This window comes from Arachis ipaensis, chromosome B6 (genome assembly GCF_059453495.1).
Source record: "Arachis ipaensis isolate K30076 ecotype BB chromosome B6, ASM5945349v1, whole genome shotgun sequence".
Classification (NCBI taxonomy): Eukaryota; Viridiplantae; Streptophyta; class Magnoliopsida; order Fabales; family Fabaceae; genus Arachis; species Arachis ipaensis.
In genome coordinates, this window is record NC_142441.1 from 4428245 (window position 1) to 4450739 (window position 22495).

The 22495-nt window shown below is 29.4% G+C and overlaps 2 protein-coding genes across 5 annotated transcripts; one reads left to right on the forward strand and one right to left on the reverse strand.

Moving 5' to 3' along the window:
* Nucleotides 1-9381: 9381 nt before the first annotated feature.
* Nucleotides 9382-12181, forward strand: LOC107646278 (chaperone protein dnaJ 6). The gene is made up of 8 exons (XM_088490226.1): nucleotides 9382-9698; nucleotides 10386-10484; nucleotides 10570-10671; nucleotides 10899-10958; nucleotides 11049-11155; nucleotides 11248-11330; nucleotides 11623-11713; nucleotides 11788-12181. Exons 1-8 carry the CDS (start codon nucleotides 9612-9614, stop codon nucleotides 11999-12001), a joined length of 843 nt encoding a protein of 280 aa, XP_088346352.1. The 5' UTR covers nucleotides 9382-9611; the 3' UTR covers nucleotides 12002-12181.
* Nucleotides 12182-13896: 1715 nt separating this feature from the next.
* LOC107645451 (protein cornichon homolog 1-like) lies at nucleotides 13897-16026 on the reverse strand. Of its 4 annotated transcripts, XR_015885732.1 has the most exons (5): nucleotides 15770-16026; nucleotides 15489-15670; nucleotides 15252-15387; nucleotides 14657-14736; nucleotides 13897-14297 (listed from the first exon to the last, which is right to left on the reverse strand). XR_015885732.1 is itself a non-coding variant. In XM_088489537.1 (3 exons), the coding sequence occupies exons 1-3, from the start codon at nucleotides 15845-15847 to the stop codon at nucleotides 15366-15368; spliced, it is 282 nt and encodes a 93-aa protein (XP_088345663.1). In that variant the 5' UTR covers nucleotides 15848-16026; the 3' UTR covers nucleotides 13897-15365. The 4 variants fall into 4 exon arrangements, 1 of the variants encoding a protein (XP_088345663.1); XR_015885731.1 differs by having other exon boundaries at nucleotides 13897-14736; XR_015885730.1 differs by having other exon boundaries at nucleotides 14657-15387.
* Nucleotides 16027-22495: the final 6469 nt, after the last annotated feature.

Genomic DNA, 22495 nt, shown 5'->3' on the forward strand with positions numbered 1-22495 from the left:
AATATAGATAATATATTATAAAAAAATTTGTAAGTACACTAATATATAAGTATTTCAGTAATTTTTAACTATTAATCTTAATTATATATATTATATATATTTTTTATAATTAAGATAAAAAACACCGGTATATCTATACTTAAAAATTTTTCTATATTATATAGTATTATATTAGACATGGACTCATCACTAGTAGACACCCTAAAATTAATCACACACAATACCCTTTCCCTTGGGTCTTGGCTTGTGGTTGTGGAGGACCACACTATGTTCATTCTGTTATTGTTTTATTCTTCAATGTTTCATTTGTATGTATGCATAATTGAACACCAATTATTAATTAAAATATGTATTGGATATTGATGCATAGAAAGCTAAGTGTAGCATATATAAGAGAAGGACAATGCTGCCACTTATAATTCACTTCCAAACTTTGAAAAAGGTTGGAGGAGAATTTAAAGTATTTTTAGTGATAGTGATGTTTAGAGTTTAAAGCCAATAGTAAATTACTTAGCTTGATCTCATTTACCGGTTTATTTTCTCATAATTTAATTATTTAATTTATTATTGTCACTATTTAAACTTATTGATCTTGATTTTTTTTCATATTATATTCACATAAAAAATTTTAAATTAATTATTATATATTTATATATGTTTACAAGTATTATTTTAAATATTTTTAATATATATTTTTTTAACGTATATATATATTTAAAAATATTAAATATATACTAAAATCAACAATAAAATCAGTCATCATATTTTTATAAGTTAAATACCAAACTCGCCTCTACCCAGCATCTCTACCCCTTAATTTTTTCTACTCGCTCCTTTTTGTTTTATTTTATTTTTTTGTTGCAATAGCTTAGATGATGAATTATTCAAACGTGGTAAAGTAAATTTATAATTGAACCTTTTCATTAGAACTGTAGTTTTCTTTTTTCAATCTACTACTATATGATACACATATAGTTGCTTCATTGAAAATCCAAGTTCCCAATTCATCGAATATTAGATTTCACATACTTTATAAGCTATTGAAAGAATAAAATTAGATTCTTAGAACTACCTTTTGGGTGAGAATACGGAATTCTTGATTCTAAATTTTGTTTTACATGAAAATTATGCATGAAATGTCTCTTTCACGTAGAGTTTCAACTTTTTTTTTTTTTTACCAAAGATATGAGACTCAAACCCACAATTTCTTAAATGAGTATAAGGAGACTATACTATAAGATTTTTGAATTTGATTATCGGTTTGATTATAAATAAAATTTGTAATATGATTTTGGAACGTATTTAATTATAATATGATTATACCATAAGGTTGTATTTTAATTTAGATTATTTTAGAATAAAAAATATTATTTATACATTAAAATTAGTCATTAAAATTAACCACTAATGTATTTATGTATAAATATATATGTGGTTTAATTTATTTTTAATATATTTATATTTTAGTATGTATTTTATACTGATAACTGACTTTAGTATACACGTAATATAACTCTTTTAGAATTTATATATATATATATATATATATATATATATATATATATATATTAGTAATTTTAGTGGCTGATTTTAGTATATACTTAATATGGTTTTGATATATTTTTTAAGTGATTGATTAATTACTATTTTTAGTTTAATTGTAATTTTTTTTTAAATCTAAATAACCACCTATTGATGTTGCTTAACACTGAAATGCTTTAGTATTCTAAAATCTTCAAAGCTGATATAGTGTATAATAAAGATAATAAATTAAAGAATTAAGATAATAAATTAAAGAATTCACCTATCTGTGATAAGTTTAGAGAAACTTAAACCATAAATTTCAACTTGCAAGAGTTTACCTAAACTTGATAAGAATTTAGTAATTATTAACACAACAGATTGGTAACTCTTCTCAATTTTTCATCAATAATAGAAGGAATTTAATTTAATTTGGTTTCAAATATCTAAAAAGTTGTTTTCTTTCATCAGAGTTGACTTTATTAACTATACACAAAACAGTACCATCAATTGAAAATTTTCTGTGACAATGTTCAACCCTATGAAGCTGAATAATGCTGCAGTGTTCTGAAACTGAAAGAAGGGAAAGAGATTCAAAAGGGTGGAAATAAAACTACATAGAGAAAACTCCAAATGAAAGAGGAAGTCAGAGACTTCTGGAGTTGTTAATTTTAATTAATTAATTAATTATATTTTATTTAATGAAAAAGAAAAAGTAAAAGTGAAAGCCTACTATGGATCTTAAATCCATTAGATTCTTCTTGTACAGTTCAGTACTACTACAGCATCCTGCAGGAACTAAAACAGAAATGAATCAATGGCAACATAGAAAGAAAGAAAAAAAAGAAAGGATGCTAGGAGCTAAAAGACAAAATGATAGAAAAGTTTTTTTTTTCTTTCTTTAATTAATTTAACTTTTTTTTTTCCCTGAAAATGAAAGAAAGTTAAGACTGTAAAATTAGTACCTTTGGCTTTGATGATTAGGTGGCAGAGACAATGTACAATCAACTCCTTTGACTTTTCTTTGCAGCAGAACCACTCCTATCTAATTATCTATATCACCAATAACCACCATGACTTAGTAAAATCAAAGAGCAAAATATTAAAATGATATTTTAAAAATTTTGTTTTCAATCAAAATAATTTTAAAAAAAGTAAATTATAAATATATGTTGAGTCTCACTAATTTGTTGGTAGTTTTTTTTAAGTTATTTTTGTCAATAATAAAATTACTAAAACATGCCAATGAATTATAGTTTAAATGGCATAATTTTTTCATACTCACCTAAGAAGTTGCGAATTTGCGCTTTTTAATTTTCATATGGCGCCATTGGTGGAGTAGGCCACACATATGGGATGCATGTGAGCTTTACCGGGGTGTGGTGTTAAGCCAATTGAAATCGGACGGTGCGATAGGGAGAAGGGAAAACGGACAGTCCGATTTGCAGTTTACCACCGATTAATATTAGCCGAGAACAACTAGGGAACCAAAAGCATATCAGCCAAAAATCAGCCAAAATGTGTTTGGGTTCCATGAAAAATCGGGTTTTGGTTTGTGCTCCGTGATCTCAGGAGCGGTTTTCAAACATATTATTCAAAAAGTGATTTTAATTAAACGGTTTTATTTACTTTTTGGCTAGTCACATTTTAGTTCCATATACTTTTCCATATTAGCCAAATTAAAAAACAAGCAACTCGGACCCTCCAAGTTTATTTTAAAAAAAAAATGCTAATCGGACCCTCCAATTGGTTTCCTAACAAAGGAATCGGACGATCCGATTTCTCTCTGTCATTGTTTAGAAACTTCTGTCCCACACCTGTGTCTAACACCATTGCACAACTCACACACTGATGGCATATCGAAAAAAATGAACTGCGAATTTGAATCTCCCTATCTTCGATAAAAAAATTACTAAAACATATTATCACAAAAATAATAATTAATCCACCTAATAAACAAGGCCAAGAAATTACAGTGAATGAGGCTCTTAAATTTTCTCTTTCATCTTAGAAATAATCATGATGTTAGCTTACCTACTAATAAAGTCAAATGATTTATCAATATATAATTATATATAGATATAGTTGTAGTACTAATGAAGATTGTAAAGTAATAATTAAAGAAAGAGGGTAGAGAGGAAAAAGAATAATATTTGTTTTAAAGTATGGATCAGGGGAGTCAAAGGCATCAAAGCAATGCGTGCCATTGGAATCATAATTTTGGATGATACCGACATATCAAAAATATTCATCAGTATAGTAAAATAATTAAGATTTCAATTGTTTTTATAAGCCTCTTCCATTTGATATGCTGAATTGGGTTGAAAATCTCAAAGAAGCATATCCCAACACTTTTGCAAGTCATAGTCAACTTTTGAATGAACAAGTTTCACATATATCTAAGGTTAATTTGAGCATCCTATGAAAAAAAAAAAAAAAAAACATAACATGTAGCATTGTACTATCATGTTAAGAATATGACAAGGAATCTAGGGTATATAATGTGCATAACAAATAACAAACACTAGTGTTATCAAGTTCATGATGTTGTTTGTCACAAGGATTTGACAAATGCAGAAACAACAAAGAAGAGAGTGTTAGTTACATTGCCATGTTTGTTTGCAATAATATTCCTAGAGACCCCAAAATGAATCAAAGAAGATCACATAAGAATAAGATACACACACAACACAAACTAAGGAAGTGGGGGGTGAGTGAGGGTAAAGTGAAGTCTTATTATCAAATTGCACTTATTTCAATTGGGGAAAAGTCATGAGGGATTGAGGGGTAGGTAATAATAATACACATCTCATAGATTAGGCTCTTGTAGGTTAGGGTGGGGACTATGTTTTGATTTTGTTGCCCATGTTTTGCATGAATGCTATGAAAAGTGTAATGGATCATAGATGTGTGTATCAGTGTATCTCCTTTCATTTGTTTTTATTTGGCTAAGTGGGAAAAGCATAATTATTCCTTTTTTCCCTCTTCAATTCCCTCCCATCATCATATTTATTTGTTCCCTTTTTTTTTCCATTTCTTTTCGCTGTGGAAGTTTGGCAATGGGTGCCGTGCACTGTGAAAAATATGCTAATTATGCAAAACTATTAAAGGAGTATTGATTGAATTACATAATTACAAGGAGGGCAAGGTAAAAAGGTTAGGTATATGCATGAAGAAGAAGAAGAAGAAAATGATAATGACTAAGAGAATACACTCTAGAGATGGTGTCCAAATTGATTCACATAATTGGCTTGATTTAGGACAGGTTTTGTTCTTTGAAAGGTTAATCATTAGAGAAAATTAACAGCACTAATTAAAAACTATCACTAATAATTTATTAATAAAATAGACTTTTTTTTCTAGATTACTAAATGTAAACATTGTGTAAATCTTTAAGGTGTCTTTAAGATTGACGTCGTGCATCAAAATCGTTTCTGAAATTTCAATTGTACCAATTACTCATGAGATTAGAAAAATTATACCATATTAGTCCCTGATCCGTTTTTCATTAACTACGCGCTGACATGGCTTGATAACATAGACCTTTGGTGACACGTGTTACCTCATGGTTTGGCAACGTGTAACGGTATAATGACGTATCGGTTAGCAACATGTGGCATGCTAATGTGGATGATTATGTCACGTGTCACAATACTATTTTGCCACGTGTCAGATTATGCCACATGTCACAATGTTATTTGGCCAAGTGTCATCCACTATGTCATTATTACATATGCACCGAATTGGTCCCCTTACTTTGCATCAAATGACTCATTTTAGTCATTGGAATTAAATATCACGTACCAAATTAGTCATTTTATCAGTTTGTTCTCTTTTTTTTTGTAAATTTAAAACTCTTAATATTTTTTGATACACTAATTTTAATTTTATTTTTTATTATATAATGTTTTAATTAATAATTTTAACCTGCATCATTACAACACGTATTAGCTAAATCCAAAATTTTATTGTTGCCTCTTATATTTATTTCTATTTGTTTTAATATTGTTGAAGTCATGATTACGATAAGTGCTTATATTAATTAATAGTGTAATATATAAAAAGATCGCCTAATTAAATTATAGATAAAATTTATAAAATATTTTATAAAAATACTTGTATTTAAATAATTTTTGAAAAGATAAAAATAAAATTAGTGTATTAAAAAATATTAAAAATTTTGAATTTATAAAAAAAAAGAGAACAAACTGATTAAATGACTAATTTGGTGCACGACATTCAATTTCAAAGACTAAAATAAGTCATTTGATGTAAAGTAAGGAACCAATTTGGTACATATATAATGATGACATAGTGGATGACACGTGGACAAATAAAATTGTACACATGATATAACCTGACATATGACAAAATAGTATTGTGACATGTAGCATAACCATTCACATCAGCATGTCACGTGTCAATGACCGAGGCCAAACTATGAGGTGACACTATATCATTAACAAAAAACAGATTAGAGACTAATATAGTGCAATTTTTTCAATTTCAAAAATATAATTGATGCAATTAAAATTTTAAGAACAATTTAAGTGCAGGACGGCAATTTCAGATACCACTTTATAGATTTGCTTTGTAAACTTTCAAATATTCGTGGATTGAGAGTCTACTACCTATAAGCAGAACATAGTACACAGAAAATTATTTGTGTTAGATCTCATAGTTTATAAAGTGAATTTATTAATGTTGTATTTAGTTTGTTGTTGTTCTCTTAATTCATATATGATGTTATCTCTCCATACTCCTTTATAAGGTGTAATGATGTTGTAATTTTATCTCCTTTCACCTACTATCCCAACTAACACCCTAACTGGGAATTGGATTCTCTTCTACCTAAGTCCTTAACTGCTGAGATTTGCTGACTCAAAAATTGATCAAATAACTCTCTCAATAAAGACAATTCCTCATGCTTCACAGTTCACAAACAAAGCTAGTTTTTTTTTTTTTTTGGGGTGTGAACTGTGAACAAAGGTACTCAAAATTAGGCAGTGATATTGGATTGGATCAGCTGGCAGTGGGTCCAATTAAACTAAGAAGCTTACTTTTGATATTTTCCTCTAGCCATGACAATTTTTGTCAGGCCTTCGAGTTAGAAGAAAAAGGTAGAAGATTTTTTTCCCTTTTTGGGCTAGGCCCAGTTCACTTGGGCTGATAGCTATATCAGTAAGAGAGTGACGTATCCCATAGGTAACTGGGAAGTGGGAATTATTGTATTGCGTCACGTAACCATCAAACTTTAGCATTTGTTTTAGGGTTCTTAACATTTATAAAATAAAATAAGATAAATACTTAGTTATCACTTATCTTTAAGTTTTTTTTAAGAAAAATAATATTTCTATCACGTGTATATTATACATAAATGGAAACAGCTAAATTTGATTTATTATTCAAATAGAACATAAAAATAATTAAGTTTTTAGGCGGTCTTTACTTAATTAAATAATTTATTGTTTTTTTTTTCTATTTACCATATGTAAGTGACTCTTTTTTCTACTTTAATTTGTCAAAATATTGATTTTGTATTTAGATAACTATTGTGGAAAAAAAAGTGGGAGAGTGTTGCTTAAACTTAGTCAAGTTGAGCAAAGTTGTCACTCTAAAAAAATATGGAGGCTTGAAAATTAGAGATACTCAATGTGTGAATTTTGTTTTATTAAAAAAGCTTGTTTGGCAATTACTACATAATAAAGATAAGCTTTGGGTAATGATTATGTTGGCAAAATATTTATCTGGGTTCTTGCTTTTCACCGAATTTTTTTAATAATGTTTCAAGCACTAGGCGAGCAATTTATAAGACGATAGAAAAGCTTCGTGATGGTTTTGAATGGTGTATAGGCAAGATGTCTCAATCATTTTGGTATCATGCTTGGCGACCATCTGGAACGCTAGCTCCTTTGGTTCCTTTTGTGCAAATTTCTAATTCTCTCTTGAAGCTAGAAGATGTCTGGCACCATGGACATTGACGGTGGGATATTCTTTGCACAATGATTCCATAAGAAATTAAACTCGATTTGATGCTCTTTGATCCTATCAAGCAAGCAGGAGATAAAACAGGTTGGTTTTGGACAAATTCAAATACTCTTACATATTCGACTAAAAACGGGTATCAGCGGCTATTGAAGAAGAAATTTGGCTGGAATGATAATGAAAATTGGCTTTGGCTTTGGCGCTTGAGAATACCGAAGAAGATAAAGTGTCTGCTCTGGCTTTGCCTCAACAACGGAGTTTCCACAGTTAGCTACCGGTTTTAAAGAGGTTTTGCTACTTCTGATTTTTTTCAAAGATGTTATCTTGCTCTAGAGGATATTAACTATTGCTTTAGGACTTGCCAAAAAGCTCGTCAGATTTGGATTAGCTTAAACTTGGGAATGACCGCTGTAGATTCTGGTTTGAATTTTGTGTCTTGGATTCGTTCTAATCTCAATAAAAAATGAGTTCCTCTTTGCAGCGGCCTTTTGGTGGATTTGGAGGGATAGGAACAATGACATCTTTTATCAAGATGATCCATGGAGTAGGGAGAAAATTGTTCACTTGGCTAAACATGCTGCTCGAGATTTCTCCAATGTCATTACCATCCAAAAACATATTACTCATTCCTCTTTGCAATATAACTGGGAACCACCTCTGATAAATGCCTGTAAAGTGAACTGCGATGCAAGCGTTTCTGAAAATGAGCAATTAACTGACTTTGGGTGTATTATTAGAGACAATATGGGAATTTGGATAAAAGATTGTTCTACTAGTATACCTCTTTCTAGTGTTCTCTGCTGTGAGTTTCATACTATTTGGAGAGGGCTTGTTATGGCTTGAGATTGCGAGTGCAAAGAGATCATATATGAAACTGATAATCTTGATGTATTTCTTCTTGTTTCGCGAGACACAATCAGCATGATTATGACTGACTTTGATCTGCTTGACAAAATCAAAGAGATGCTCTAGCATAATTGGACAATTACGGTAGTATTCATTCAACACACAGCAAAAAGAGCGACTGATTTAATGGCTAAGACGGTTGCTTTTAACAAGCAGGTGTACCTGGAGTGGTTGCTGCCCCTAATAGTTTAGACATTATTATTAGAGAGGAGTCCTACTTTTTCTCTTAGGTCTTTTTTTTTGTGTTATTTTCAGTCAAAAAAAATAATAATAATTAAGCTTTTTTATTTTATAAATGTGAAGATTTTGTTTTAATTTTTTTAGAATTTAATTTTAATGCATTATCAGTGTAAAGTAGTTTTATACATGTATCCAATTACGTAATATCACATAATAAAAAATTAAAAATAACTACATTTCATATTAATTATGTAAATGATCATTCAAAAGAATGGATGTAATCAGTGTATCAAAATTAAAATTATTTTAATTAATTTTTTTTATAAAAATTAAAGACAGTAAAAAAATAACACTCCTCTTAATACCATCTCTCGTTCTATTCTGTTAGCATTAAAATATTATTTTTACAGTTTAAGAACTTTGTTCCATGCATTTACATATTGTTAAAGAGGAAGTATAGGAGCCAATGGAGCATAGGTATAATGTGTATAATAGAGGGTTGGAAATATTCAATTTAATAGAATATCAAATGTTTAATATCTCTAGTACTCGAATGATTATTTTGGATAGTATGTATGAGTGTATTGTGTTTGAGAAATTAGTAGTATTTTATCCTGAATGTTTATTTTTAACTCATATTGGACCAAATAAGCATCCCATTATAGACATTATAAAGATACTCTATTGGCTCTGTAATGAGATTCATTGTTAAATTGATTTAATTATACTTTTTAACTGATGAAAAGTTTTTAGAACAGTAATTAGTTAGTTACTAATTAGTAATTACTCGTCCCTTGGACCGTGGAAATAGCGGCGGGAAAAAGAGTAAAAGCTGAAACCCAATGGCGGGAACAATTTCAACCCTTTTTCATTTTTTTTATTCGTTTAATTTAAATCTCAATTTTTTTATGATTATGAAAGGGAAAAACAAAGCCGCGAAAGAAAACCCAGGGAAGCGAGTGTTGGAATCAGTTTGCTGCGAAATCTCCCATCTTAGTTACTAATTAATATTTGATTTGATGGCGAAGAAGGACAAAGCTAGGGTTCCCGATGACGAACAACAAATCGATTCTGAACCTAACAACAACCATCAGACCCTCTACGAGGTAACTAAAATTGAACAAATTTCATTATTAAGCAAACGTCCTTCAATTGTTAGTAGTGTAATGGAGCCTCTTTTTGTCGTGATTAAGGTTTCCTATTATTAATGTTGTGGAGTTCAATTTTAGCAATGAGTTTCGTTGAGGTTTAGTCTCATGAAATTCTGAGCAGGGGAAGATTCATGACAGAACATTTGAACACTCTAGGTCTGTGGAGAAATTAAGTTCGAAATCTGCTAGGGGGTACTCTTTCGTGTTTTTCTATTAAGTGAATTCTTTTTGGTATTCATGTTTGGGGCTGATGAATAAGTATTATATTGTAATCTGATGTCATTAGAATGCAAAGATATTGTGCGGACCACCGACTTTGCTTGATAATTTTTATAGAGATTGAAAGGAGTGAGATGATTCAAAATGTTTAATGGGGGAAAAGAAGGGAAATGAGGGCCTTGAGTGACTAGGATGGAATTATGTGCCTGTGTGAATTTAAGGGCCGTTACATTTAGCTGATTTTCAAGAAAGTTAACAAATTAGCCAGGCATTATAATTCCTTATGGCCATGGCATGCTGAATTGATTTTTTTGGGTTATTTTGTGTATCAATCTTGATTCTACATCAGCTGCTTGTTCCCTTTTGTTGGTTCATGATGATATACAATTTTGTTAGGCGGTGACTCATTGTTTGCATGTGTAGGTTCTTGGTGTGGAAAGAACAGCCTCTCAGCAGGAAATAAAGAAAGCATACTACAAGCTCGCATTGAGGCTTCATCCTGATAAGAACCCTGGTGATGAGGTGATTATTAAAGGCTGCCTGATATGAATTTTTTTTTTAATTAACTTTCAGAAAAAGACAGTTGTAATTCCTTTTGTTAATATAGGAAGCTAAAGAGAAGTTTCAGCAATTGCAAAAAGTAATCTCAATTCTTGGGGATGAAGAGAAACGATCTCTTTATGATCAGACCGGTTGTGTTGATGATGCTGTGAGTATCACGAAATTTATTTTGGCTTCTGCAAATGAATTAATTAAGCAATAATGTTAGATTCATAATTAGCTATATCTACATACAAATTAAGTCGTTATGGTCTGTTAATGGAAAGAAATACCCTCATAATAAATTGTGTATAACAGAATGGAAGAGTAGCATTTCAGGATACTTTAAGTATGTCTTGGACATCTATAACTCGTCTATTCTTTTGTGAAATTCAGGACCTTTCTGGTGATGTTGTTCGGAATCTTAGTGAGTTTTTCAGAACAATGTATAAGAAGGTATTTGTTTAAACACGTGATACTGTGTTCCATGATGCATGGTGCCATACTTGTTTTCAATTTTGTGGTTTTCTAATATATGAACCACAGGTAACTGAAGCTGATATTGAGGAGTTTGAAGCTAACTATAGGGGATCTGACTCAGAGAAAAATGACTTAATTGATTTGTACAAGAAGTGCAAGGGTAATATGGACAGGTAAGAAAACATTGTGAATTTGTGATGTGTATGAACCATCTTTTGAAAGCCTTTGAGTTTGATATATGTGATAACTTTACTTCCCTCTGTAGGCTTTTTTGTTCAATGCTTTGTTCAGATCCTAAATTTGATTCACATCGATTCAAGGATATACTTGACGAGGCAATTGCTGCTGGTGAGAATATTATTATATGGATTTTTTAACCCCAATAGCTATTGGCAGTTGCTCTAGATCTTGTTTTGTCTGTAGGATAAGGTACTGATTATATTTGAAATGTTAGACTTGAATTGCAAATCAATTACATCATGGGAGAACATGCAGTTATTTCACTTTTTTTCAGCATTGAGAATCTGCATATTAACATAAACAATCTTGACAGGGTTCCATTATGTTACATTACACATTTGCTTGGGTTTCTCAAGATGTTCTTGATAATTGATTATTGTCTCTTCTCCAATATTTGTAGGAGAACTAAAGGACACAAAAGCCTACCAAAAATGGGCGAAGAAAGTATCTGAAATCAAACCACCAACTAGTCCTTTAAAGAGGAGGGCGGAGTAGGTTCATCAGTCTTAGTTTTCCTTTTGCTGTTTATAATGGCAATTTGGGACTGATCCGTTGCTTCCTGCAGGTCTAGTAAGAAGCCAGAAACAGATCTTTATGCAATGATAGCACAACGTCAAAATCAGAGGAAAGATCGATTTGATTCATTGTTCTCATCACTGGCTTCAAAATACGGTGGAGGTGATATGCCTGAGCCCTCTGAAGAGGAATTTGAAGCTGCACAGAGAAAGCTGGATAGTGGAAGATCCTCAAAAAAGGCAAAGCAATCAAAGCGGAAGTAACCAGCATGTAATTACGTGTATAGTTTGTTTTTCTTAACTTATTTCTGTGTGCATGATCTCAACTCCTGTTAGTGTAGTAATAGTTCTTTTCTGTTGAACTATTATGGTGTTGCTTTTAAATGTGTGTTGAATTGAATGGTTATTTTCAAGTTGAATGCAATCATTTTACTTGTGAGTTAAGTGCTTGTTATCCATTCATCAATTTCTCATGGATGTTTGTCTTAGTTAGGTACCAATCTTGCTCATAATTTAAATCATTCGGCAAATTTAGGCTTGAAAACATGTCGGCAAAACTGGTTTTATGTCCAAAACAGATTTTAGTGAATGCATATATGGTTGCTTTTGTCTTGCCTAACAGGAACCCTTTGAATTGAACAATTGAAAATAGGTTATGCTCCCAACATGAACCATATTTTCAATAAGTTAGGAACCCTTTCTAAATTCGTTCGTTTGAGAGTAAGCCATATTTTTAATCAAATGATGGAGTTTCTAAAGTTGTGACTTAAGTATAGAACATTGTGAGATAGTCAATGGCAATTTTAGTATTATGTAAAAATCATTTTCTATAAAAATATTCACAAACCAAAATTGAGTTCTTACAAGAAGTAATTTCTATATAGACAAGGTAAAATGCACCTATATAACATAGGAGGAGTAACATAATTACATAATTATACAAGTAGTTGGTAGATAATAGCAAAATTGCACCAAGCGATATCATGGGGTTAATGATCTTTTTTTATTTATCAAATACAAAATGATGAGCTTGTGTTTTTTAAAAGGACAAACACCTTTTTTTAAAAAATTTTACCAAATCAAGCCTAAATTGGACTAAACGATTTGTTGGCTTAGTCAAAATACATTCTGCGATTTCTTTTTAAAAAAATAAAAAAATATACAAAATAAAATTGCACCATGCGATGTTTGAATTTCAAAAAATTTAAAGATAAAAATAACTAAAATTACATTGTGAGATTTTTATAAAATTACAAAACGTTTTTTCTATTTTTTGGTTTTGTAAACTAATCTCTATACTTTTAATAATTACGAAAATGACAATACTTTTAAAAGTACTCATTTTGGCTGCACATCAAAATTTTTTTTTGCCTTCTTAAAGAGTAAGAATTACATTTCTTTCTCATTCTATAATTATAAACAATAAACAATTATGAGAGTTGTGATATCGTTTGTACTCTTGCAGGTTTGTTATCCATATTGGAAGTAATGGAATTCATGAATAATAACTAAAGCCTCTCCTAGCAACTAGCAAATTTAGTAGCTTCATACTCTCTCTCACTTGTATATGGATAATATATATATATTAACAATGACATGCTTGCAAGAGAGGGAAAGTGTTTAGCTTGAAGAGGAAAAAGGCAATTATTGGAAGCAGAGAAAGATGACCCCCTCTTTTGTTTTGTACCTGTTTTATTTATCTTGATTTCTGAAAAAAGCCATGTCAACTCTGTTACTACTAATTTATGAGCCTTAAAGATCTGACATAACTTCATTCAGGATTAACTCAAAGGATTGCTCAATATAAGAGTTAATTAAACCTTGCTGGATTATTCTGTTATCCTCTGTTGATCTTATTGTGGTGTTTCTTAGCATGCTACATCATCCATTCATCCTCCACAGTTTCTACTACAATGACATTGCACCTTCCTCCACAATTAAATTTTCTTTTAATGTTAGATATGCTTATACATAACTGAACCTAACTCATCAGTTAGTTTAATTGTATAGGTTAGTATTTCTCCATTTTCATTCATTCTAGTGATCCATTTCCATTCCAAAAAATAAGAATGATTCTAAATGAAACGATATTATTTGTTTGTTTAAAATTATTAGGCCTTGATGCAGATTAGAAACACTGAATAAGTTCAATTTGCCAATATGGAACAATAACTAGCAATAGCTACAGATCCGATCAGAGGCATACAAATCACTACAAATTGGTGATGAATAAGAAGAATATATTCATACATCAACAAACAAAATCACGAGGATAATATTTCACAAGAAGAGTTCTAGCATCAACAAACAAAGTTCCAACATCCAATTTAAAAAAGAAAACAAGTTAATTCCTAAAGCTTGTTTGGTTTTTCTCTACGGTAATGTTACTGTGGTGTCTCCTGCAAGCTCATGTTCTCCAATGCCAAATTTAGTGCCGCCTCTAAGGTTGCATTGGCCACAAGATTTCCATCTTTAATCTTGAGAGGGCTAGCCTCAGAGAGAAGGTCCAAGCATGGTGGTTGACGTACCTCTTGAAGCAGGGAGTGAGACTTACAATACCCTAAAACAAATTGTTCAGTGACATTACTGGGACCCGTTTCAACATGGAAGGTTTTCATCCTCCACTCAAGATATTGAGGTGTCCAGGATTGAACAAGATTCTCAGCTAAAAGCCCAAATGTCGACGGAACATAAACTCTAATTTTTATTTAAGTGAAGCAAACAAGGATCGAATTCTAAAACTCTAATATCATGTTATGAACCACCTACTCCAACAGCTTAAGCTTTTATGTTGAGGCACGTGAATAGTTTTATGTCTAACAAAAAGTTAAGGAGGTCTAACCTACCTCAAATCTAATGACAAATCAAGTTTGAATTTTAAAGCAAAGTATTAAGGACAAATGATAGGCTTTTCACTACCTGAATAATCCTACCGGTTGATAATCAATTTCTCTGCTATAATACCACAGCATTTCCCCTGTTCTCATTCCATAGTCCTTCTGCAGTGAGGGATGTAAAGAACAAAGAAAGCAGCGATACAATCTTGAATTTACAGATGCCAATGCCTTTAAATTATATGCACCAAAAGGAATATTGAACAAAGCTATGGAGTCTACAGGTACATGAACTAAGCTGCAACAATACACAAGTTTGTGCAATGACTATATTCTTGAATAAAGAAGGGCTGCAACTTCTTTTTTGTTATGTTCTTTGCTCAAAAGAACTTATCGTATCATATTATTGTTGTCTTCAATATAATTTTTAAAATTTCTGACAAAATTAGTTATTTCATCAGAGCTTATATTCACTTTTTCTAAGCCTTATAAATCCATGTGCCTTCCTAAATTCAAGGAATGAGAAAAATAGCTAAGACCACAGGGAACTGATTGATAACAGACAGAAAGAAAGCATTACAAATTGACGTTCTTAAAGGAGAATGAATAGAATCTGTAGAAGCTTGGAAATCGTTCACAACTGTCCACAAGTATGAACATTCTGCTTCTTTAATTCATACCTTATACCAGGAAGTGCATCAACTGGAAGTTGATTTAAATGATCATCAAATGCAAATCTTATGCCTCCATTCAATCCATACACACATAAAAGAGGGAAAACTTGACTTCCCTCATTAGCACATTGTAAGGCAAAATCTACATTAGGAAACAAAATAATCAACAACATATAAGGCAGTTAATATAACTAAAGCAGCACACTAATCATTTTGGGGTTGTAAAGACATGTATGTACTCACAGATTGGCGTGATAGCAAGCAAGAGGAAGTGTGAGCAAGAACATGATCCAATGACCTGTGAGGAGGCAAAGAACACAGAGTAATCCCTGCCCAATAAACTCGGGAACCACGAAGTAATTGACTCGAGACGAGGCATCAAAAGGGTTCATATAGTCATCTTCCAAGTCCGATAATATCAAAACCTTGGACACCCCACCATAAAAAGAACAATTTTTTCAGATTCATGGAAGCTAAGAAAGTAGAGAATTGGGAAAGAAAATAGAAATAAAGAAGAACCCCACCTGGTAAAAAGAAGAGGCAAAAAAGGCAATGTTGAGAGGGAAACAAAGAAGCAGCCAGAAGAGCAATTCCCAACCCATTAAAACGGAGGAATCAGAGACGTGGCGCAGAGTTTTCGGAGAAAGAGTGTGTTTTTCACAAGTTGGCAAGTTTTTGAGAGTTTAGAATCAGTGATATGCTTGGACTTTGGACATGGGAGAGTTGGTGAAGACTCTGTTCATTGCAATTACTTTTTTGAGTATGATGATGGTTGATCAAGGTGCTGGACAAACCAACATTGACAATAAAAACAGCTCAACTTTTTATATTAACAAGTGTAATAATCTGTGCTCATGCAATTAAAATTATAATTTTAAGTTGTTTTGTTAAAATTAATTTAAATTATAATTATTTGATTAATAAAAAAGTAACATGTCATGAATTATTCGTTTTTTTAATCTAGTATTAAGTATATCAATTTTAATGTAGTTATTAATCATTTTTATTAATTTATTCTAATGGCGAGCACGTGACGGCGCGACGGATTTATTTTTTTGGGAAAGTATGGGGAGCCAATGAAATATTTATACATACAATGGAAGTTTAGAGAGTATTAGAAATATAATCATTAGTGTTACTTTTTTCCATCAACTGAAGCTTGAAAGATGTTCATTTTATAACTTAATAGCCCATTGTACACATTGTACAAATAGTCCATTGTCTCTCTAGATTAATTGTAACAGATAACAATTAGATTTTAATTAGGATGAATTTCATGATCCTAATCGGGAGAATAGAGAAATTATTAGGTAGATTTATGAAAAATATGCGAGGTAAATAAATGGGTGAATTAGAGAATATTTTGCTGTGATTGTATTTGGAGTTGAGTTAAATAAGTTGTGCCCATGTGTGTTTGTGTTTATAATATCTATCTAGTTTAATTTTTATTTTTATCCTATGTTACAATTAATTTTTAAATATTTATTTAATACACCATATTTTTACCATTGTTAAAAACGTTATATCTGATTTAACGAACATGCAAGAGTTAGAATTGGAGCCTAATTTTGTAGACGACATGAATGATAATCGTCACACTCCTGTCAACCTTGCCCTTGAGTTGTGGGTATCTGGCAGAGATGGTTGTGTTTCCATCTTCTGATCCCATCTCCGAACGAATGTCGATCTGGATGGTAGCATATCTGATTGATTACAAAGATGTCTTGACAGTTATAATTTTGCAAAAGAAGTTCCTCTTCTATTTACTTTTAAATAAATTAGTGTAGAATTCGCATTTTACGTGAGTTATGTACGTAATCTATTTTATTATATTTATAAATTATTTATTTACAAAAAGAGAGATTTTTAATTTTGATATTGGATTTATAATAATGTTTTTTAATAACATGTAAACTTTGTGTGTTTTTTTATATAGAGATTACAAATTAGAAGGTCCGATTTGTATTAAAATATTTAAAATGCAAAACCTATCTTTTGATTTGTGACCTTTAAAAAATTTATCCTTCGATTTGTAATTATTTTCGTATTAAATTAAAACACATCATTTATCCATAACTGAGAATAATACAATAATAATTTTCATATAAAAAAATTAGCCGCAAAAAAATTATTACATATTTGTGAAAAAAAATAATTTACTTAGTATATAGATATACTAGTTAGTTAATTGTTTTTAGTAACTTCTAATTTAAGATAGATAATACATAATTAATTGATAACTTTTAAAGGAAAGAGCATATATTTTAACAAATATTATTATTTAAATTATCTTTTTTTTACAAAGCAATTACCTAAAATGCTTCACAATTTTCATATAAAAAATTTACAAATTTGATAAATATCAATGTTTATATATAAAAGTATATTAATTAAAATCGTAAAATAGCAATAAAATTTTTTAAAAAAATTTAAGACAATTTCTTACTACACGCTATTTAATCTTTTCAAAATATAGAATGCATTGAGTGATTTTTTGTATAATATTCATAAGAGGTTGAAAATTATAAATGTCCCTTTTTATAACAAAAAATCATGAAATTTACTGTTCCACACTAAATTTATGTTATTTTACAAACTACCTCAAATAGAAAAAGTCTCGAAAAAAGTTGAGTTTAAATACAAATCATTATAATTACATTTCATTGATCATATAAAGATAATTAATACCAATATATATAAACTATTATTCGTGGTTTTTAATCTTTTATTTTAATAATTTTTTATTTTTTAAATTTAAAATTTGAATAAGATAAAAAACATTCCATTCAAATAATAATAAATTATATTTATTTTATTTTTTAAATCAATTTAAATATATATAATATTATCTAAAGACCTTTCAAAAGCTTTAAAATATAAATTTGATAGAGACTATTTTTAAGAGATAAAGTATAAATTTTACATCAAATGTAAAAGTATTTAATTGAAAAATATTACTTTCACAATATCTTTAGTAATTTTTCTATATATAATTTTATATTATACAAAATTATTTTTTGTAAGAAATTTTTGATAACTAAGGATCTGTGGCTAAAAGATAAAGATCCAACTTTTATAATTAACGTGTAAGTATATAGATGATACGTGAGGGTTTTGACTAAAATGTATTAAAATTTAAGTTTTATTTTTAATATATATATATATATATATATGTGTGATATTTTCAAAAATAGATTCAATATTGATATTTAAATTGGTAGGTATACAAATATCTAATTTAACTACGATTATATTATATGTACACTTAAATCAGTCACAATTATAAAATATATGTTGGAATATAAATACATATTAAAAATGAATTAAATTACATATATTTGTACACAAATATATTAGTAACTGATTTTGATGTACGAATAACATTTTTGATTTAACTAAATTACGGGTTTTTTATTTTAATAAATAAATTAATTATAATAATTATTGAAATAAGTAATTTAAAAAATATTTATTAAAATAAATACTTCTCTCTTATCTCGTTTACACTGTAAACGAGATAATTTTTTAAATTTAAATCAATTCAATTGAATGATAATTTAATCTAAAATTTTTTATGTACTAATTGCATGCTAAAAGTTTGAATTATTAATATTTTTTATTATTTTCAATTTTTTTTAAATACATGTATAAATGAAATATGTTTATATCTCATTTGCACGGTAAACGAGATATACACGTATTGCGTCTACCTGCCTTCTCTCCTTTACAGATACATGCAAAATTATCTTATTTATAATATAAATGAGATAAAAAAGTATTTATTTTAGTAAATATTTTTTAAATTATTTATTTTAGTAATTATTATAATTAATTTATTTATTAAAATAAAAAATCCAATTAATATTAATAGGGTAGCTATTATTATGTTTGATATACAAATTTTGTGTATCAATGTTGATTCTAGAACAGTTGCTTGCTTGTTCCCCGTTGTTGGTCCACGACTATGTACAATTTTGTTAGGTGGTGACTCATTGTTTGCATGTGTAGGTTTTTGGTGATGAGGTGATTATTAAAGGCTGCCTGATATGATTTTTTTTAAGAGTAATGTTACACATTTAAGTTTTTTTATGAATCAAATATAATCAAATTAAACAATAAGATTTAGAGTAATGTTATTCATAATTGATTTTTATTGATATTAGACTAACTTAGTTAAATTTAGTTAACAAAAACACTTGGATATGTAGTATTATTTTTTGGAAAAGTATAAAGAGACAATGAATTTAGTGAACAATGTAGTTATACATACATTAACCTCTCTTCTTCACTTGTTATTTCCGTAATTTTCGTAGGAGTGTAGTGTGTTTTTATTTTATTGAGCCAATTTTAAAACCCATTGTTCATATTGTTTATAAAAGTCATTGTTTACTTAACAAAACCATTATTTTTTTTGATAAAGTATATTTTTTATCCCTAAGTTTGAAAAAAGTTTCAAAAACATCCCTAAATTTTATTTTGTTTCAATTTTGTCCTAAAAGTTTTCAATTTGCATCAAATATACCTTCAACGGCTAAATTTTCAAAAAATTTAAGACCAATTTAACAATAATGCATAAAAATTATACTTGATTTACTTGTGTTGAGAGTTGTTCTTATGAAATTGTTGTTGAATTAATTTTAAATTTTTTGAAAAATTAACCGTCAGGAGTATATTCGATACAAATTGAAAACTTTTGAAATAAATTTAAAATAAAATAAAACTTAAAAATATTTTTAAAATTTTTGTCAAATTTCAAAAACAAAAAAAAGTATACTTTACTTTTTTTTTTAATTAACTTTGAGAAAAAGACAGTTGTAATTAGCAGTTAGCATACTATTGTTCTTCATATCGCCTATCAAAACTGTCTCGAGCATTCGGAAATTCAGAGGTCTAAGGTTTTTCATTTTATAAATCAAGATACAAGAACTATCACGGCTGAGAGTGACATTACATGGTTGCTTTTGCAAGGGCAATGGTTATTTGTTTTTTGACTTTTTTCATTTTGGTTTGGAGGGAGAATGGTTGTTAATTTTTTGTTAGTTGTCTACGGTATTCCCCAGTCTGACAAGGCAAGGACTAATCCGTCGCGGATCGGAGCTCTATTTAAGGGTCTGCCGCTGGCCAATGAGTTGCTGCATGTACAAGGCTGGATTCGAACCTCCGACACTTGTTTAAGCGGACGAGTGGACTGACCACTCGACCAACTCAAGTTGGTTAATAGTTGTTAACAGTTGGAAGTTGGAACATGGCAAGAAGAGTAACGGTGTTTTGGTAACTCTTGGTTTCTACTTTGTAGAGTTGTGTAAAGTTATAACGATGTATTTTTTGCAGGTCTTTAATATTTATAATTTTTATATGATGTCGAGATGGTTTTTTTTTTTTTGTTTAAAATCAAATGATGGAGTTTCTAAAATTATGACTTAAATATAGAAGATTGTGAGACAGTCAATGACAATTTTAGTATTCTGTACAAAAACCATTTGCTATAAAAAAATATTCACAAAATAAAAACTGGTTCTAATAGCCAAAAGTAATTTCTATATGCACAAAGTATGAGTAAAATGCACATATGTAATACAAAATCTTATTTATATATCAAACTCAATTCCTAATATACTTATATATAATTATAAGTATTATTTAATTTATTTTTAATATAAATTTATATTTTAATATATACTTAACATAAATCTACATGATACAAAAGAGTAAATGAGCAATATACAAAAAGTTGGGGGAGAGAGAGAAATACTCAACAAGATATTTCATATGGTTAAATTGGACCAAATGATTTATTGGGCCGGTCAAAAATACATCCAGCTATTTCTTTTTAAAAAAAATATAAAATATAAAATAATAAATTTGTAACAGTGATTTCTGAATTTTAAAAAATTAAAAAAATAAAAATAATTAAAATTACATCCTGAAATTTCTATAAAATTCAAAATATTCTTTCTGGTTTTATAAAAATTCATATACTTTCGAAAAATCACAAAAATGATAATATTTTTAACAATCACGCATTTTGGCCCCACATAATTTTTTTTTGCCTTCTTAAAGAATCAAAATTAAATTTCTTTCTCATTCTATATATATTTATACAGGGGCAGAGCTAGATACAAAAAAAGAGGGTAATGACTCCCTAATTTTAATTTTTTACATATAAATTATGTATAAATTTTAGTTTAGTCATTTCTTAAAATTTTATTTTAATTTTATTTTATTATGTAAATATTTTTTGCCCCTCTAATAGTTTATCTAACTCCGCCCTTATACTTATAAACAATGAACAATTATGAGAATGGTGATGATATCATTTGTACTCTTGGAAGTTGTTATCCATATTGAATATTTGGAAGCAATGCGATTCATGAATAATAACTAAAGCCTCTCTTAGCAACTAGCAAATTTAATAGCTTCATACTCTCTCTCACTTATATGGATAATATAAGTGATAACAATGACATGCTTGCAAGAGAGGGAAAGTGTTTAGCTTGAAGAGGAAAAAGGCAATTATTGGAAGCAGAGAAAGATGACCCTCTCTTTTGTTTTTTACCTATTTTATTTATCTTGATTTCTGAAAAAAGACATGTCAACTCTGTTACTACTAATTTATGAGCCTTAAAATCTGACATAACTTCATTCAGGATTAACTCAAAGGATTGCTCAATATAAGAGTTAATTAAACCTTGCTGGATTATTCTGTTATCCTCTGTTGATCTTATTGTCCTCTTCCTTAGCATGGTTTATCATCCTCCACCGTTTCTACTATAATGACATTGCACCTTTCCCCATCTGGCTGCTTGGTTTTTAAAACCTAAAAAAACTCATTAGGTTCTTGATTTGACACCACATCGCCCAAATTGAACAGGAACATGATTATCATGACAATCATGTTGTTAAAACCAAGAACATAAATTATGCAGACATGTAACACAACCACAACCACCTGGTAGTTGATCAGTAACAAATTTTCTCTACTCACAACTTACATTTCAACCACCAAAGTTGATCATCATAACACAATGCAAAAAAACATAAACAAATGCTACACTTTTTATTTTGATTTTTTACTATCTCTCAATTTGACAGATCAATAATTATTTAGTCACAAATTTAAATTCTATTGTTGGTCAATAAATTACTGCACATACAAGACAAAAAAAAACAAAGGCTACAAAATAAACAAAGCATTTTCCTCCTCTTAAGAATGTTGGGGGTGTTAAGTTAAATTGAAGCATAATTATTAT

What these genes read in the sequence shown, in the direction of transcription:
- LOC107646278 (XM_088490226.1), top strand. Translation starts at nt 9,612, where the DNA reads ATGGCGAAGAAGGACAAAGCTAGGGTTCCCGATGACGAACAACAAATC. An exon ending in TGACGAGGCAATTGCTGCTG is followed by an intron (nt 11,331 to 11,622) that starts GTGAGAATATTA and finishes CAATATTTGTAG; the next exon opens with GAGAACTAAAGGACACAAAA. An exon ending in CCTTTAAAGAGGAGGGCGGA is followed by an intron (nt 11,714 to 11,787) that starts GTAGGTTCATCA and finishes TGCTTCCTGCAG; the next exon opens with GTCTAGTAAGAAGCCAGAAA.
- LOC107645451 (XM_088489537.1), bottom strand. Translation starts at nt 15,847, where the DNA reads ATGGGTTGGGAATTGCTCTTCTGGCTGCTTCTTTGTTTCCCTCTCAAC. An exon ending in TTGCCTCTTCTTTTTACCAG is followed by an intron (nt 15,671 to 15,769) that starts GTGGGGTTCTTC and finishes GGGGTGTCCAAG; the next exon opens with GTTTTGATATTATCGGACTT. An exon ending in GCTTGCTATCACGCCAATCT is followed by an intron (nt 15,388 to 15,488) that starts GTGAGTACATAC and finishes TTCCTAATGTAG; the next exon opens with ATTTTGCCTTACAATGTGCT.